The 19797-nt window shown below is 43.9% G+C and overlaps 1 protein-coding gene across 2 annotated transcripts in view; it reads right to left on the bottom strand.

The window, feature by feature from the left end:
• Positions 1-3163: 3163 nt before the first annotated feature.
• Positions 3164-19797, bottom strand: part of LOC106592553 (zinc finger protein 385A) — a 322502-nt gene continuing 305868 nt past the window's right edge. For both annotated transcript variants that reach the window (XM_045696335.1, XM_045696336.1), the window contains 3 exons: positions 9268-9437; positions 8539-8631; positions 3164-8198 (listed from right to left, as the gene is read on the bottom strand). In XM_045696335.1, the coding sequence (XP_045552291.1) occupies positions 7926-8198; positions 8539-8631; positions 9268-9437 (536 nt within the window). In that variant the 3' untranslated portion in view covers positions 3164-7925. The remainder of the gene's footprint in view (positions 8199-8538; positions 8632-9267; positions 9438-19797) is intronic.

Below are 19797 nucleotides of genomic sequence, written 5' to 3' on the forward strand. Positions count from 1 at the left end.
GAGTAGGAATGCTGATCTAGGATCAGGTCCACTCTGTCCACATAATCTTAGTCATTAGGATGTAAAAGGCAGAATTCAGCACTCTTACTCTGAGACTTGTCTTTTTGTGACCAGTGCTTAACTGCTACCAGGACTACTATGCTTTGACTGTATTGTATGAAACTAGGGCCATCCAGTGTCTACATTTTGTATTGCAACAAAAAGGGGCAGCAGGTAGTTTAGTGGTTAGAGCGTTGGGCCAGTAACCAAAAGGTTGCTGGATTGAATTCCCCGGTGGGCCGTCATTGTAAATAAGAGTCTGTTCTTAACTAACTTGACCAGTTAAATAAAGGGTAAATAAAAAATAAATACAATAAAAAAAAAAGGAAGAACCCAGAGCCTTACAGAGATCACTATCTGAGACTGTAGAAAGCAAATGTACTGTTGCTGACATTATGTCTCTGGAATAAACTATAGTAATGGCTCCACCTAGTGGTGGGATGGTGACTCTACAAAAAATGAAATATCACATTTACATAAGTATTCAGACCCTTTACTAAGTACTTTATTGAATCACCTTTGGCAGCGATTACAGTCTAGAGTCTTCGTGGATATGACGCTACAAGCCTGGCATCCATGTATTTGGGGAGTTTGTCCCATACTTTTCTGCAGATCCTCTCAACCTCCGTCAGGTTGGATGGGGAGCATTTCTGCACAGCTATTTTCAGGTCTCTTCAGAGATGTTTGATCGGGTTCAAGTCCGGGCTCTGGCTGGACCACTCAAGGACATTCAAAGACTTGTTCTGAAGCCACTCCTGCATTGTCTTGGCTGTGTGCTTAGGTTCGTTGTCCTGTTGGAAGGTGAACCTTCACCCCCCTCTGAGGTCCTGAGCGCTCTTGAGCAGGTTTTCATCAAGGATCTCTCCGTACTTTGCTCCCTTTATCTTTCCCTCAATCCTGACTAGTCTCACAGTCCCTGCCACTGAAAACCATCCTCACAGCATGAGGCTGCCACCACCATGCTTCACCGTTGGGATGGTGCCAGGTTTCCTCCAGACGTGACGCTTGGCATACAGGCCAAAGAGTTCAATCTTGGTTTCATCAGACCAGAGATTCTTGTTTCTCATGGTCTGAGAGACCATTAGGTGCCTTTTGGCAAACTCCAAGCGGGCTGTCATGTGCCTTTTACTGAGGAGTGGCTTCCGTCTGGCCACTCAACCATAAAGGCCTGATTGGTGGAGTGCTGCAGAGATAGTTGTCCTTCTGGAAGATTCTCCCATCCCCACAGAGAAACTCTGGAGCTCTGTCAGAGTGACCATCGGGTTCTTGGTCACCTCCCTGACCAAGGCCCTTCTCCCCCGATTGCTCAGTTTGGCAGGACGGCCAGCTCTAGGAAGAGTCTTGGTGTTTCCAAACTTCTTCCATTTCAGAATGATGGAGGCCACTGTGTTCTTCGGGAACTTCAATGCTGCAGAAATGTTTTGGTACCCTTCCCCAGATCTGTTCCTCGACACAATCCTGTCTCGGAGCTCTACGGACAATTCCTTCAACCTCATGGCTTGGTATTTGCTCTGACATGCACTGTCAACTGTGGGATCTTATATAGACAGATGTGTACCTTTCCAAATCATGTCCAATCAATTGAATTCACCACAGGTGGACTCCAATCAAGTTGTAGAAACATTTCAAGGAAAATCTATGAAGACAGGATGCACCTGAGCTCTATTTTGAGTCACATAGCAAGGAGTCTGAATACTTATGTAAATAAGGTATTTATGTTTTTTGATTTTAATACATTTGAAGACATTTCTAAAAAACATATTTAGCTTTTTTCATTGCGGGGTAATATGTGTAGAATAAGGCTGTAACGTAACAACATTTTTAAAAAGACAAGGGGTCTGAATACATTGTACTATACTGTGTCTGTGTCCGGCCCTGTATAGTGCACTACTTTTGACCTCAACCAATAAGTATGTATACACCGAGGAGTATTGGCCATAATACAGATATCTTTCAAACAGTTCAAGTTAAAGGCGCAGGGGTTTTTTGAAATCTGTAGCTGCTCTGAGTCACACAAGGACGCTGCAGAGGTTTCATTTGTCATTTTAATGATTTATTGACATAGATTCTTTTTGGTACCATTACTTTCTCTCGACAGACACAATAGCATTTTCATAAAGTTAATTTTTATTTTAAATTACATTTCTAATATTGAACTCACATACATATTTTATTTGTTGATTTGTATTATTGCAATGATCAAGAGTAGCCAGTATGAGTTGGGTATTGCTGCAATTCCACATAAAAAGGTTTCACCAGTGTCTATATCTATAGCTTTCTCTGACTGCATCCCAAATGGCACTCAGTGCGTTAATTTAATGCATTCCTAATGGAATCCTATTCCCTATGTAGTGCACTACTTCCTGTGCATCCCACATGGCACCCTATTCCCTATATGGTGCACTACTTTTATACATTCCAAATGGCACCCTGTTCCCTATGTAGTGCACTACTTTTGCCCAGGGCAGTACATAAGGAATAGGGTGCCATTTGGGATGCACACTCTGCCTCTGGAGATAAGAAGGATGGAATAAGGCTAACTGCATACACACAGCTACCAGGACACCTGCCCAGAAAATAGGTCTCATGAATAGATCTAACGTTGAATAATGAATGAGGATGTATGTACCATTTGGGGTGACTATGATATGAGCACGTGTATTTTTACGTTATGGATCTAACAGTGGCAAAATCAAACACTTTAAATCAAATCGGTTGGATCGTTTGTTTGTTGATATTAGGTTGAAAAAGCTTAAATCTCTAACGTTAGAGCCTGCATGGATGGGTTAAGGTTTGTCTCCTCTATTGTGGTAGGCCACCCTGCCTGTGTTAAGGTTTCTCTCTTGCATCGTGATAGGCCACTTCTGTTCCAGCCAGGGCTTTTCTGGTCATATGATTTGTAGGGAATTGGGAGAAGAGGTCTCAACACGCACAATATTACATAGCCTGCATCTGAAATGGCACCCTATTCCCTATATAGTGCACTACTTTTAACCAGAGGCCTATGGGCTTAGTGCACTATATACATGTAGGAAATAGGATACACAACAACAGGAACAAGAGCACTGATCCTAGTACGCCACAAATCATCCCCACCAAATCAAGATCAAGTTTAAGATCAAGATCAGGATTAAGATCAATTTATTCAAAAGAGAAGTGTTGGATAAACTGACTCAGTCAGCTCTTAAGTAATGGCATTGATATAATCATATATTCTGTCATATCAGGATATATTACTCAATACTCAAACATATTTCTCACACACTAAAATGAAACAATGCAACAAAAACACAAAAAGTCCAAACTAAACTACGACTAAACTACTTTAATCCCAGCTCGCTACCTGGCATGTACGTACCCTGTTCCCCAAGCAGAGATTGGTTTCATTCCGATTCTGTACCCTTTACCTAGTGTACACTCCCCCTTATGCACTTATAAGGATTGGATTGGTGCAAGCGAGTTTCCACCATGCTCCTTACACCAGTCAATTCCTTTTAGATCCATGTTAGGGAGTGTACAATTGCACACTTTAGGAGAAGGGTAGCGAATAGGACAACAGCCATTATTACCATTAGATTAGGGCTCTTTAATATGAAGGGACGGTCCCTAAGCCCCGCTTCTTTATTGTCCTTCTCCCTGGTCCTATCCCAAGTGGACGCCTACACCCTTCAACATAGGCGCTTGTGGAAATCTTAGATAACTAGATACGCAATATGGTAGTAGCACCATCTGGCCGACTGATTGACTAGATGGCATTTTTACCATATACTTACATGTGTCCAATTCGCTGAGATCTCTGCAAATGCATACAAAGGATGTAGGGTCTAGGGGTCCATTTAGTATTGGGGCTCTCTACTATAATACCCTCTGAAGGCATCCTCCTCTCTGGAAGAACATAAAAGGAATATTTTCAGGCACATTTCCCATTTACTGTATAGGGCCAGGAAGTGAATCCTGACCATGTGACCTGACCAGGACTAAATGCATTATGCTACACGTTCAAAACAAATGGAAACTGGGAACTCTTAGACTTCCGACTTCAGTGCACTCAAGATAACTGGGAATTAGGAAAATAATTGTCATCCAACTCGGAATTCCAAGTCAGGAACTCGGGCCTCTTTCTAGAGCTCTGACTTTCCGACCTGAAGATCACTGACGTCACGATTTTTCCCCAGAGTTCCCAGTTGTCTTGAAAGCACTATAAGACCCAGAGTTTTACCTGGTGAGGTCATCTGTGATTAGGAAGAACTCCTAACCCAATCAATTTTAACTGTACATATCCCTGTAGTGTACAACACATTTTTTACGCTTAACAATAACACGTTAACTCGCTCCGCTCAAATTGCTCATTGCATCGCAATATCCGAACAAAGGTAAGACATTAGAGCACATTGCTTCTCAATGGAAGGGTAGTGTACATCTTCGTTAGGGTTGTGTTCATTAGGGCAGAATGTTTCAAAACGTTTTGCAACAGAAAACAAATGCAAATTCAGGTGGTACCTCCTCCCTGTTCATCTGTTTCCGAGAGTTTTCCTCTGTTTTGTGCCTTTTCGAACACGGCTCAGTACTATAGTGTTATAGCAGTGTTCAGCAGGGCAGGCTTCTCTTCCTCTGGTTCTCCACTCAACTCCTCATCAGTTCAGTTAGCCTAGGTGGGCAGCGCAGTTCCAGTCTCTGCACTCAGTACCTTATCCCCTCCTAAATAATCCACCCTTCTCTCTCCCACCCTTCTCTCTTCCAGCCTTCTCTCCTCAGCCTTCTCTCCTCCACCCTTCTCTCCTCCAGCCTTCTCTCCTCAGCCTTCTCTCCTCCACCCTTCTCTCCTCCAGCCTTCTCTCCTCCAGCCTTCTCTCCTCCAGCCTTCTCTCCTCTCCTCCACCCTTCTCTCCTCCAGCCTTCTCTCCTCCAGCCTTCTCTCCTCCACCCTTCTCTCCTCCACCCTTCTCCCTGAGTGCAGTTAGCAGCCATTCCCTCCTAGATAGAAACATATAAATTGTTTGTTTTCTCCATAATTTGCAGATCACTAGTTTCTTCTTGTATAATTGGGTAACTATGAAAATGAACCAACCAGGAAACCAAACAAACAACACTATTGATCAGTCATGGGAAAATAATATGCATTGCATGGCTTTCTGTTTTAAAACAGGAAGGGGGGATCCAAAATAAATGAGGTGCTGGGCAAGGTTTTTCTGCCCTAAATACAGTATGTGTGACCTTGCTATGCTGGAACTACCGCTGCATCTCCTCCTCTGTTTGTTCTCTCTCCTACCCTGTGGTGAGGGTTAGCTGTAATCCCTATTGAGGTGACTCATCCTCCTCTACCCTGTGGTGAGTGTTAGCTGTGATCCCTATAGAGGTTAGCTGTAATCCCTATAGAGGTTAGATGTGATCCCTATAGAGGTTAGCTGTGATCCCTATAGAGGTTAGCTGTAATCCCTATAGAGGTTAGCTGTGATCCCTATAGAGGTTAGCTGTGATCCCTATAGAGGTTAGCTGTGATCCCTATAGAGGTTAGCTGTGATCCCTATAGAGGTTAGATGTGATCCCTATAGAGGTTAGCTGTAATCCCTATAGAGGTTAGCTGTAATCCCTATAGAGGTTAGCTGTGATCCCTATAGAGGTTAGCTGTAATCCCTATAGAGGTTAGCTGTAATCCCTATAGAGGTTAGCTGTGATCCCTATAGAGGTTAGCTGTGATCCCTATAGAGGTTAGCTGTGATCCCTATAGAGGTTAGCTGTGATCCCTATAGAGGTTAGCTGTGATCCCTATAGAGGTTAGCTGTGATCCCTATAGAGGTTAGATGTGATCCCTTTAGAGGTTAGCTGTGATCCCTATAGAGGTTAGCTGTGATCCCTATAGAGGTTAGCTGTGATCCCTATAGAGGTTAGCTGTGATCCCTATAGAGGTTAGCTGTAATCCCTATAGAGGTTAGCTGTGATCCCTATAGAGGTTAGATGTGATCCCTATAGAGGTTAGATGTGATCCCTTTAGAGGTTAGCTGTGATCCCTTTAGAGGTTAGCTGTGATCCCTATAGAGGTTAGCTGTAATCCCTATAGAGGTTAGCTGTGATCCCTATAGAGGTTAGCTGTGATCCCTATAGAGGTTAGATGTGATCCCTTTAGAGGTTAGCTGTGATCCCTTTAGAGGTTAGCTGTGATCCCTTTAGAGGTTAGCTGTGATCCCTTTAGAGGTTAGCTGTGATCCCTATAGAGGTTAGCTGTGATCCCTATAGAGATTAGCTGCAATCCCTATAGAGGTTAGCTGTGATCCCTATAGACACATTTCCCCTGCAGACATCTTTGTTGTTAGTCTATTTTCAAACAGCAGCGTGTCTCGGCCTCCTCCACAGTGAACTAGGGTTAATATCTCTACTGACCTGCGCTGGCCCTCCTCTCACCTAGCGCTGCCACAGGAACGACAGGAGGGCACAGTACCCTGCAGTCATTTTCTCTTCTCCAAGACCTCCACGCTTCACACATCGGGAAGAGACTACCTGTTGTCACCCACAGTAATAATCTAACAAGGACATATAGGGCCACCAATGGGAGGACCTAGGGTCACCTCTAACCAATGGGAGAAGGACCTAGGGTCATCTCTAACCAATTGGAGAAGCACCCAGGGCCAGGGCCAATTGGAAGAGAACCTAGGGGTCACCACCAATGAGGAACAATGTTCGCTTTGATTATACCCCCAAGAGCAGGAAGAGGAATTCACAGTATCGTGGAATATTGCCACAGTTATACATGACTAGACACGTTTATTATTATAGCAAATACCTCTGACATACTGCAGTGACATTATTCTCTCTGTACTGACATACTGCAGTGACATTATTCTCTCTGTACTGACATACTGCAGTGACATTATTCTCTCTGTACTGACATACTGCAGTGACATTATTCTCTCTGAACTGACATACTGCAGTGACATTATTCTCTCTGTACTGACATACTGCAGTGACATTATTCTCTCGGAACTGACATACTGCAGTGACATTATTCTCTCTGTACTGACATACTGCAGTGACATTATTCTCTCTGAACTGACATACTGCAGTGACATTATTCTCTCGTTACTGACATACTGCAGTGACATTATTCTCTCTGAACTGACATACTGCAGTGACATTATTCTCTCTGAACTGACATACTGCAGTGACATTATTCTCTCTGAACTGACATACTGCAGTGACATTATTCTCTCTGAACTGACATACTGCAGTGACATTATTCTCTTGGTTTGGAGGTGCATAGTACAGTAAGAACACTTGAGACCAGAATGATGAGGAAAGAGTATGTATACCAGCACATACTGTACTGAAACAGTTAGCTGCAGTGGAGGGGTGTGTGTGTGTGTGTGTGTGTGTGTGTGTGTGTGTGTGTGTGTGTGTGTGTGTGTGTGTGTGTGTGTGTGTGTGTGTGTGTGTGTGTGTGTGTGTGTGTGTGTGTGTGTGTGTGTGTGTGTGTGTGTGTGTGTTTGATAAGAGCCATCAGTGTGATGGATCTCATAGTGTGTGGGGAAAGAGAGGTGAGAGATGAACAAGCATACTGCAGTCCATCCAATGCATACTGAGTATCTCTCCTTCTATTGCCCTCTCTCTCTCTCTCTCTCTCTCTCCATCAGTCTATCACTCACAGTCACAAGCCTCTGAGATGGAAGGAGAGTTTTAGGTCAGGGAAAAAGGAAAATGAGGGACTACATCATCTCCTTCTTTCAGGTGCTCTCTTCCCTTTCATTTCATCTACATGTTTGAACTTTTTCTTTGTTTAACGATGGTTTGTTTGTTTACCCTATACATTTTTGTTTGTTGTTTATGTAGATTATTTCTTCACAGTGTGCTTTTGTAGTGGCTGCTCCTGACTGGCCGAGGTGGAGGAGGTGGAGTCAGTAAGGAGAAAAGAGGATTGGCACATGGGAGGTGCGCATGGGCCCGGGGGCGGGTCTTAAGATGGCATGTCTGAGAGGTGGGCCCTGTAATAGGTGGTGGTGGTGGTGATGCGGGTGGTGCTGGGTCGAAGATGCTGCTGCGGCACGAAGCTGAGCCAATTGGTGGTTCGAGGAAGCGGCTGCGGCCATCGCTGCAGCAACAGCCAGGGGACTGGGCAAGAGCCCCGCCCCCAAACATTTGGAGAGATCCTTAGAGAAGTTCAGAGAGGACTGAGGGGAGGGAGGGAGAGAGAGAGTGAGGGAGAGAGAGAGTATAGTGGCAGACGGTGAACACATGTAGAGCAAAACAAATATAGAAATACCATTTCAGTTTGTACCTCTTTAATCTGTCATAACACAGAGGCTTCTGATTAGACTATGTCCAGCACATTCCAAAGTGGAACTTCAGGGCATTAGTAATGCATCTACCTACTGATTACTCAGAAAACAGCCTCCTCACTATCAGTGGATAAACTAGTTCATTTGAGCTAGCCCTGGCAAGGGATAATCATTGGTTAAACTAGCCTTGGCACAGTAGAGGTCAGGTAAGTGATCAGAAGTGAAAGGTTACCGTGAGGTCAGCCACCCTGTGCTTCTTGTGTCGGCTGAGAAGAGGGTTAGGTTTCCCTGCCACTCCGTCCCGGTGCCTTCGACTAGATATGTGCTGCAGGGAGGGAGAGCGATATATAGGGTTAGACAGCAGCCAGACGATCCAGGACTGACACAGTCATATGGCGACTGCGGCTGCACCATATTTCTTTCACCTATCCAATCTTCTCAATTAGTGCATAAGGAGTATGTGCTGGCGGTCGATTTGGAATAGTAGTCACCTCTAGGGGTCTTTAGGGGCCTAGTGTAAAAATGAGAAGTCACCTCTAGGGGTCTTTAGGGGCCTAGTGTAAAAATGAGAGGTCACCTCTAGGGGTCTTTAGGGGCCTAGTGTAAAAATGAGAAGTCACCTCTAGGGGTCTTTAGGGGCCTAGTGTAAAAATGAGAAGTCACCTCTAGGGGTCTTTAGGGGCCTAGTGTAAAAATGAGAAGTCACCTCTAGGGGTCTTTAGGGGCCTAGTGTAAAAATGAGAAGTCACCTCTAGGGGTCTTTAGGGGCCTAGTGTAAAAATGAGAAGTCACCTCTAGGGGTCTTTAGGGGCCTTGTGTGAAAATGATAAGTCATCTGGATAAAGGGGTCTACTGTAAGTGGCCCCCGCCTCTCTCACCTGTTTGAGTTGCAGTTCAGGGTTGACCCGCATGTTGCAAATCCCCACCACACACACACACACACACACACCATCTTCCTCACCTGTTTGAGTTGCAGTTCAGAGTTGACCCTCACGTTGCAGATCTCACAGTGGAAGGTGCGTTCCTCAGTGTTGGGGTCCATCTCCCCCGGGGGTTTGGGGCCCAGCCGAGGGTACGTCTTGATAGGACCCAGCCCACTGCGAGCCTCCAGGATAGTTTTGTGTTTGCTACCTACACACACAAGTTTTCTTTAATTGACTTAAAGAAAATGGTGTCTAACTATCCCGTGAGGGATGGGTCAAGACACAAAATAAAAATGCATTCAGTCCTTCATTCACACACACACACACACACACACACACACACACAAAGCATCAGTCTTTAGACCAGGATGACATCACCACAAAACTAACATAACCGTATACACCATGCTGAACCGTTCTATAACCCACCTATCAGCCACAGCTTATTGAACTGTTATATAACCTCATCTATCAGCCACAGCTTATTGAACTGTTCTATAACCCCATCTATCAGCCACAGCTTATTGAACTGTTCTATAACCCCATCTATCAGCCACAGCTTATTGAACTGTTCTATAACCCCATCTATCAGCCACAGCTTATTGAACTGTTCTATAACCCCACCTATCAGCCAGAGCTCATTGAACTGTTCTATAACCCCATCTATCAGCCACAGCTTATTGAACTGTTCTATAACCCCACCTATCAGCCACAGCTCATTGAACTGTTCTATAACCCCATCTATCAGCCACAGCTCATTGAACTGTTCTATAACCACACCTATCAGCCGGAGATCATTGAACTGTTCTATAACCCCATCTATCAGCCACAGCTTATTGAACTGTTCTATAACCCCATCTATCAGCCACAGCTCATTGAACTGTTCAATAACCCCATCTATCAGCCTCATTGATATGTTCAGCCACAGCTCATCACCATGAGTATCTGGGCTCTACCTCCTCATAATGGTGGGGAATATGACAATGACAAATATCAGGATGTGTTAACTAGCTGTTAGAGTATTAACTAGCTGCTAGAGAAGTCTCTGTACTGTACCACCATCTGAACCACAGGAGATTGGTGGTACCTTAATTGGAGAGGACGGGCTCGTGGTAATGGCTGGAGCCGAATGGTATCAAATACATCAAACATGGTTTCCATGGGTTTGATTCCCTTCCATTAGCTCTGTTCTGGCCATTACTATGAGTCGTCCGCCCCTCAGCAGCCTCCTGTGATCTGAACTTTCCTCTAAGTCAGCACTGGTAGGCAGCAGAGTAGAGCACACAAAGCACATGTACAGTTAGTGAAGTTGGATGGTGTAGGGTGAAGTTACTCCTAGATAGGGGTAACCCACTGCACCTGCACATAGCCCATCTATAATTTAGCCCAAACTACTACCTCTTCCCCTACTTTATTTATTTATTTTATTTATTTTGCTCCTTTGCACCATATTATTTATATTTTAACTTTGAACTTTCTTCAAATAACAAATCTACCATTCCAGTGTTTTACTTGCTATACTTTATTTACTTTGCCACCATGGCCTTTTTTGCCTTTACCTCCCTTATCTCACATCATTTGCTCACATTGTATATAGTCTTATTTTTTTCTACTGTATCATTGATTGTATGTTGTTTTACTCCATGTGTAACTCTGCGTTGTTGTATGTTGTCGAACTGCTTTGCTTTATCTTGGCCAGGTCGCAATTGTAAATGAGAACTTGTTCTCAACTTGCCTACCTGGTTAAATAAAGGTGAAATAAAATAAAAATAAAATAAAAATAAATAAAAAAGATGCTGATATTGAGTCAGTTAGTCATTTCCCCCACTAATGGTTAAGGTAAGGATTGGGGAAGGGGAAGCTGATCCTAGATCTATTCTTAGGGGAAACTTCACCCTAGAGTGGAATGGGACTAGGAGGGGAGGTGTAGTGTGGTATATTAACCACTAGAGGGCCACGGTGATGTGGTAACGCTGTAGTCTATAGTAGTGGAGTTATGGCTGTAACCATACATGCATGTCTCCACTGTTAGAGTTGACATTGGCATAGAACTGAAAGACGTCTATCTCTCTCTGTTCTTTTAGGGTAGCCAAATGAGTGCTCTGGGTTAGGGTTAGCTTTTCTGAGAGGTCATGTGGATGGTAGTAATAATGTCTTAAAGGAGTCAACATCTAGATGACATCTGTAAAATTGAAGTCAACTCTGTGCATAGGTCAACTGCTTTTGGTCTTCAAAGAATGGAAGAGCATAGTGCAGTATGTTCTGTGAGCTGCCTCATGGTGGAATATAAGTGTTACTCTCTTGTTCAAATGGTTTGCATTGCACACACAGACAGCCCTGACAATGTTAGTTCTGGTCCTCTTAATGCTAGTCCTGTTAATGCTGGTCCTCTGAATGACGTTCAGAAGGTAGTATTAATGTGTCAAATCAAGAGGTTATTAGTTCATGACATCACAATACAAAGGTTCATTCAAACTCAATGACTTCTAGTCTTCAAAGATTGAAAGAGCGGTCTGTTTTCTGTGCTCTCATGTGCTGAAATATGAGTGTCATTCCTTGTTCAAGATGTGTGCATTAGACTGACAGCATACACGTTGTTGTGCCAAAATAGTTCCTTTCTAACTAGTGTGTTAGAGAAAGGGCAGTGTGCTCAGTCTAAATATATGATTCTTATTTCCTGCATTACACACAGATGTCCTGCTGCCAAAATTGTTCCTTTTTAACTAATTTCATGTTTTGTTTTTGGATGAAAATTCTAGTCATGTCCTGCCCTCCGAGTCCCCACTCCTCCCCCGATCCCAGAACCTCAATCAGGCCATTTTGCACTTGGTCTGACCGAGAGTTTGAATACGTCCCAAATGGCACCCTATTTCCTGTATGGTGCGCTACTTTTGAACAGAGCTCTGGTCAAAAGTAGTGCATTCGATAGGGAATAGGGTGCCATAGGTTGCCATTTTACTTTGACTTGTTCTCCCAAATCCCTGATCTTTGAGCAGTGAGTAATAGGTTACAGCAGGAGAACATGGGGGAGGTCGGGGAGGTGGGGGAGGAGGGGGATAAAGGAGGAGGAGGAGGGAGGTCTGGAATTACTGATTTCACTTGTGGCCAATAATGTGCATTTGGAGTTTTTTGCAGTCTTTGTTCTATTCTGGGCAGACAATAGATGAACCCTGTCTGAGTTTTCTCATCCTGTGTGCCGAACTGCTTGACTCACAGTTACAATGAAACACAACACAAACAGACAGGAGATGTCTCCAAACATGAAAAGAGACACGGCGAGGAACTGTTTTGTAAACGTATGATTACGGTTCAATACACACCCATCCATAACCTTACTTCGTCTGTCTGTCTGTCTGTCTGTCTGTCTGTCTGTCTGTCTGTCTGTCTGTCTGTCTGTCTGTCTGTCTGTCTGTCTGTCTGTCTGTCTGTCTGTCTGTCTGTCTGTCTGTCTGTCTGTCTGTCTGTCTGTCTGTCTGTCTGTCTGTCTGTTGATTTGGACTGTTAATTTTCAGGCACAGTAGCTGTCACAGATGCAGTAGCTGTCACAGTCTGTCTGTGTAGCATATATGATTTTTGTGTTTTTTCATGGATGTACAGAATTAATTAGTGTTTGTACTGTAAGAACAGAAGAGAGTGCAATCAACAAGGAATCTGATTGTATTCCTTTAATCTCTGTGTCATGTCCCTAGGGCTCAATAAAACATCTAATCTCTCTGTGTCCTGTCCCTAGGGCTCAATAAAACATCTAATCTCTGTGTGTCCTGTCCCTAGGGCTCAACCAAACATCTAATTGCTGTGTGTCCTGTCCCTAGGGCTCAATAAAACATCTAATCTATGTGTGTCCTCTCCCTAGGGCTCAACCAAACATCTAATTGCTGTGTGTCCTGTCCCTAGGGCTCAATAAAACATCTAATTGCTGTGTGTCCTGTCCCTAGGGCTCAACCAAACATCTAATTGCTGTGTGTCCTGTCCCTAGGGCTCAACCGAACATCTAATTGCTGTGTGTCCTGTCCCTAGGGCTCAACCAAACATCTAATTGCTGTGTGTCCTGTCCCTAGGGCTCAATAAAACATCTAATTGCTGTGTGTCCTGTCCCTAGGGCTCAACCAAACAGCTAATTGCTGTGTGTCCTGTCCCTAGGGCTCAATAAAACATCTAATTGCTGTGTGTCCTGTCCCTAGGGCTCAACCAAACATCTAATTGCTGTGTGTCCTCTCCCTAGGGCTCAATAAAACAACTAATTGCTGTGTGTCCTGTCCCTAGGGCTCAATCAAACATCTAATTGCTGTGTGTCCTGTCCCTAGGGCTCAACCGAACATCTAATTGCTGTGTGTCCTGTCCCTAGGGCTCAATAAAACATCTAATCTCTGTGTGTCCTCTCCCTAGGGCTCAACCAAACATCTAATTGCTGTGTGTCCTGTCCCTAGGGCTCAACCATACATCTAATTGCTGTGTGTCCTGTCCCTAGGGCTCAATAAAACATCTAACCTCTGTGTGTCCTCTCCCTAGGGCTCAATAAAACATCTAATTGCTGTGTGTCCTGTCCCTAGGGCTCAATCAAACATCTAATTGCTGTGTGTCCTGTCCCTAGGGCTCAACCGAACATCTAATTGCTGTGTGTCCTGTCCCTAGGGCTCAATAAAACATCTAATCTCTGTGTGTCCTCTCCCTAGGGCTCAACCAAACATCTAATTGCTGTGTGTCCTGTCCCTAGGGCTCAACCATACATCTAATTGCTGTGTGTCCTGTCCCTAGGGCTCAATAAAACATCTAACCTCTGTGTTGCCTCTCCCTAGGGCTCAACCAAACATCTAATTGCTGTGTGTCCTCTCCCTAGGGCTCAACCAAACATCTAATTGCTGTGTGTCCTGTCCCTAATCTCTGTGTGTCCTGACTAATCTCTGTGTGTCCTGTTCCTAGGGCTCAATCAAACAGCCATCACAAAAAGCCTTCCAAAGGTTACTGTAATGATGTCACTGATTATGTTTCCATTGATCGATACTTAGTTATACATTAAGAGGCTTTTCATGTTGATCTATCATCATGTCTGGCTGGCTGGCAGTCCAAGGCCATTCCCATTCCCCTAACAGCACTGCCTTACTGCTGTGGCGTGGTAAGGGTGATGTGTAATACAGGGACTGGTGTGTGTGCATGAATGCATGTGTTCGTGTGTGTGTGTGCGTCTGAGTGTGACATGTGTCTGACATGAACCAGAACACAGAGCGAGTTAAGGGGAAATGAACAGCTTCCCCAAGCCACAGAGTCTGAGTTAAAGGTTAGGTGGTTTTGGCCTAATGGAGTTGACTGGCATCGTTGGGACATTTAGGAGCTCTAAAACCAGCCATGTGGAAGCACACCCAAAATAAATTTTTTTTTAATGTTATTTCACCTCTGTTTAACCAGGTAGTCTAGTTGAGAACAAGTTCTCATTTACAACTGCGACCTGGCCAAGATAAAGCAAAGCAGTGCGACACAAACAACAACACAGAGTTACACATGGAATAAACAAACATGCAGTTAATAATACAATAGAAAAGGTCTATATACAGTGTGTGCAAATGAGGTAGGATAAGGGAGGTAAGGCAATAAATAGGCCATAGTGGCGAAGTAATTACAATATAGCAATTAAACACTGGAGTGATAGATGTGCAGAAAATGAGTGTGCAAGTAGAGATACTGGGGTGCAAAGGAGCAAAATAAATAAAATAAATAACAGTATGGGGGATGAGGTAGTTGGATGGGCTGTTTACAGATGGGGTATGTACAGGTGCAGTGATCTGTGAGCTGCTCTGACAGCTGGTGCTTAAAGTTAGTGAGGGAGATATGAGTCTCCAGCTTCAGTGATTTTTGCAGTTCATTCCAGTCATTGGCAGCAGAGAACTGAAAGGAAAGGCGGCCAAAGTAGGAATTGGCTTTGGGGGTGACCAGTGAGATATACCTGCTGGAGCGTGTGCTACGGGTGGGTGCTGCTATGTTGACCAGTGAGCTGAGATAAGGCGGGGCTTTACCTAGCAAAGACTTTTCGATGACCTGGATCCAGTGGGTTTGGCGACGAATATGAAGTGAGGGCCAGCCAACGAGAGCATACAGGTCGCAGTGGTGGGTAGTATTTGGGGCTTTGGTGACAAAACGGATGGCACTGTGATAGACTGCATCCAATTTGCTGAGTAGAGTGTTGGAGGCTATTTTGTAAATGACATCGCCGAAGTGAAGGATCAGTAGTATAGTCAGTTTTATGAGGGTATGTTTGGCAGCATGAGTGAAGGAGGCTTTGTTGCGAAATAAGAAGCCAATTCTAAATTTTGGATTGGAGATGCTTAATGTGAGTCTGGAAGGAGAGTTTACAGTCTAACCAGACACCTAGGTATTTGTAGTTGTCCACATATTCTAAGTCAGAGCCGTCCAGAGTAGTGATGCATTTCGTTTCACTTGCATTTAACCTGTTTGGGCTAGGGGGCAGTATTTTCACGGCTGGATGAAAAACATACCCAATTTAAACAGGTTACTACTCTGGCCCAGAAACTAGAATATGCATATTATTAGTAGATTTGGATAGAAAACACTCTGAAGTTTCTAAAACTGTTTGAATGGTGTCTGTGAGTATAATAGAACTCATATGGCAGGCAAAAACCTGAGAAAAAGTCAACCAGGAAGTGGAGGATCTGAGAATTGTAGTTCTTCTTTCTAGTCCCTTTCGAAACTACATTATCTGTGGGGTTACGTTGCACTTCCTAAGCCTTCCATTGGCTGTCAAAAGCCTTCAGAAAGTTGTTTCAGCATTCTCCTGTCACTGGGCAGATAATAGGAGCTCAGTTACTGAGTGGACTGCCTGGCAACAAAGGGATTGTATATGCTTGATCCCGCGGGCGCGCCGTTCCTTCTTTTTCTCCTTGAATGAATACGTTATTGTCCGGTTGGAATATTATCGCAATTTTACGTAAAAAATACCATAAAGATTGATTTTAAACAGCGTTTGACATGCTTCTAAGTATGGTAATGGAACATTTTGACTTTTCGTCTCTGGTACCGCGCTCGCACGTTATGCCTTTGGATAGTGCTCTGAACGCACGAACAAAATGGAGGTATTTGGACATAAATATGGATTATTTCGAACAAAAACAACATTTCTTGTGGAAGTAGCAGTCCTGGGAGTGCATTCTGACGAAGATCAGCAAAGGTAAGAGAATATTTCTAATACTAATTCTGAGTTTAGGTGGCCCCGAACTTGGCGGGTGTCTGTATAGCTTGCTGTGATGGCTGAGCTATGTACTCAGAATATTGAAAAATGTGCTTTCTCCGTAAAGCTATTTTAAAATCTGACACAGCGGTTGCATCCAGGAGTAGTCTATCTATAATTCTTTAAATAATTGTTATATATTTTGTCAACGTTTATGATGAGTATTTTTGTAAATTGGTGTGCACATTCACCGGCGTGTTTGGGTGGGAATACATTTTCTGAACATCACGCGCCAATGTAAAATGCTGTTTTTGGATATATATATGAGCTTTATCAAACAAAACATACATGTATTGTGTAACATAATGTCCTAGGAGTGTCATCTGATGAAGATCGTCAAAGGTTAGTGCTTCATTTAGCTGTGTTTTGGGTTTTATTGACACATGTCCTTGCTTGGAAAATGGCTGTGTGATTATTTTTGTCTATGTACTCTCCTAACATAATCTAATGTTTTGCTTTCGCTGTAAAGCCTTTTTGAAATCGGACAATGTGGTTACATCAAGGAGAAGTGTATCTTTAAAATGGTGTAAAATAGTTGATTGTTTGAGAAAGTTGAATTATGACATTTTGTTGTTTTTGAATTTGCCGCCCTGATATTTCACTGGCTGTGTCCCGCAGGTGGGATGCTAGCGTCCCACGTAGCCCATAGAAGTAACACAGTGTCCAACGGGCCAGAAGTATACAAAATTGTGTCGTCTGCGTATAGGTGGATCAGAGAATAACCAGCAGCAGGAGCGACATCATTGATGTATACAGAAAAAAGAGTCGGCCCGAGAATTGAACCCTGTGGCACCCCCATAAAGACTGCCAGAGGTCCGGACATCAGCTCCTCCGATTTGACACACTGAACTCTGTCTGCGAAGTAGTTGGTGAACCAGGCGAGGCAGTCATTTGAGAAACCAAGGCTGTTGATTCTGCCGATAAGAATGTGGTGATTGACAGAGTCGAAAGCCTTGGTCAGGTCGATGAATACAGCTGCACAGTATTGTCTCTTCTTGATGGCAGTTATGATATCATTTAGGACCTTGAGCGTGGCTGAGGTGCACCCATAACCAGCTCGGAAACCAGATTGCATAGCGGAGATCTCTACGGTGGGATTCGAAATGGTCGGTGATCTGTTTGTTAACTTTGAAGAGCTTAGAAAGGCAGGGTAGGATAGATATAGGTCTGTAGCAGTTTGGGTGTAGTGTGTCTCCCCCTTTGAAGAGGGGGATGACCGCAGCAGCTTTCCAATCTTTGGGGATCTCAGACGATACGAAAGAGATTTTGAACAGCCTAGTAATAGGGGTTGCAACAATTTCAGCGGATAATTTTAGAAATAGAGGGTCCAGATTGTCTAGCCCGGCTGATTTGTAGGGGTCCAGATTTTGCAGCTCTTCCATAACATCAGCTATCTGGATTTGGGTGAAAGAGTAATGGGGGTGCCTTGGGCAAGTTGCTGTGTGGGGTGCAGGGCTGTTGACCTGGGTAGGGGTAGCCAGGTGGAACGCATGGCCAGCCTTAGAAAAATACTTCTCAATTATCATGGATTTATTGGTGGTGACAGTGTTTCCTAGCCTCAGTGCAGTGGGCAGCTGGGAGGAGGTGCTCTTATTCTCCTTGGACTTTACAGTGTCCCAGAACTTTTTGGAGTTTGTGCTACAGGATGCAAATTTCTGTTTGATAAAGCCAGCCTTTGCTTTCCTAACTGCCTGTGTATATTGATTCCTAACTTCCTTGAAAAGTTGCAAATTGCGGGGGCTATTCGATGCTAATGCAGTACGCCACAGGATATTTTTTGTGCTGGTCAAGGGCAGTCAGGTCTGGAGTGAACCAAGGGCTATATTTGTTCCTGGTTCTACATTTTTTGAATGGGGCATGCTTATTTAAGATTGCTGAGGAAAGCACATTTAACCTTTCTGGGGTAGGGGGCAGTATATTTTCGCAACGGCCTTAGAGGGACGTTGCGATGGTAGAAGTTAGTTGTCGCCCCTTCGTGCGGTTTCGTCGGCAGATCAGTTGTGATGGATCAGCAGGACTCCGTGTAGGAAAAGGGTCCAGGCCAATTGACAAAATAGGTATAGTAGCCCCAAAAACATTGGCTGATGGACTTCTTCAGCTAACAGTTCGGTGTGCTCTAGACAGCTAGCGGGCCGCGGCTAGCAGATGAGTGTCAGAGTAAGTTTTAAGGAGAATGTAGGGTTCAAATAGGGCTTGTTTTCTTTCAAATGCTTTGAAGGTTTGATTGAGCCTGGAGCGCCAGACTGGCACTTTTGAGACTATTTTATTGATTCCATTGAACCAGACACGCTCAGTGAAGCATAGCCAAAGAACAAGCCCAATGAAGCACAGCCAAAGTATCTGGAAGAAAACAAATATGATTAGAACCCAAGTGTGGCCTCATAACAGCCTTCTGATTCTACAGGTTTTTAAAGACACACTCCTCCAATGGTGCAGTATTAATAGGACCAGCATTAAGAGGACCAGCATACAAAACCAGCATTAACAGGAATTTCTCTGCTGCTACAGTGCCTTGCAATAGTATTCACCCCCCCTTGGTGTTTTTCCTATTTTGTTGCATTACATACGGTAATTTAAATGGATTGTTATTTGGATTTCATGTAATGGTAATGCACAAAATAGTCCAAATTGGTGAAGTGAAATTAAAAAATTACTTATTTCAAAACATTCCAAAAAAATAAAAACGGAAAAGTGGTGCGTGCATATGTATTCACCCCCTTTGCTATGAAGCCCCCAAATAAGATCTGGTGCAACCAATTACTTTCAAAAGTCACATAGTTAGATAAATGAAGTCCACCTGTGTGCAATCTAAGTGTCACATGATCTGTCACCTGATCTCAGTATATATACACCTGTTCTGAAAGGCCCCAGAGTCTGCAACACCACTAAGCAAGGGGCACCACCAAGCAAGCTGCACTATGAAGACCAAGGAGCACTCCAAACAGGTCAGGGACAACGTTGTGGAGAAGTACGGATCAGGGTTGGGTTAAAAAATATATCCCAGACTTTGAACATCCATTAATTCATTAATCAGAGAGGCAACAAAAAGACCAAAGATAACCCAGAAGGAGCTGCAAAGCTCCACAGCAGAGATTGGAGTATCTGTCCATAGGACCACTATACGCCATACACCCCACAAAGCTGGGCTTTATGGAAGAGTGGCCAGAAGAAAATAAGCAAACATGTTTGGTGTTCGCTAAACGGCATGGGGGAGACTACCCAAACATATTGAAGAAAGTACTCTGGTCAGATGAGACTAAAATTTAGCTTTTTGGCCATCAAGGAAAATGCTATGTCTGGCGCAAACCCAACACCTCTCATCACCCCGAGA

This window comes from Salmo salar, chromosome ssa15 (assembly GCF_905237065.1).
Source record: "Salmo salar chromosome ssa15, Ssal_v3.1, whole genome shotgun sequence".
NCBI lineage: Eukaryota > Metazoa > Chordata > Actinopteri > Salmoniformes > Salmonidae > Salmo > Salmo salar.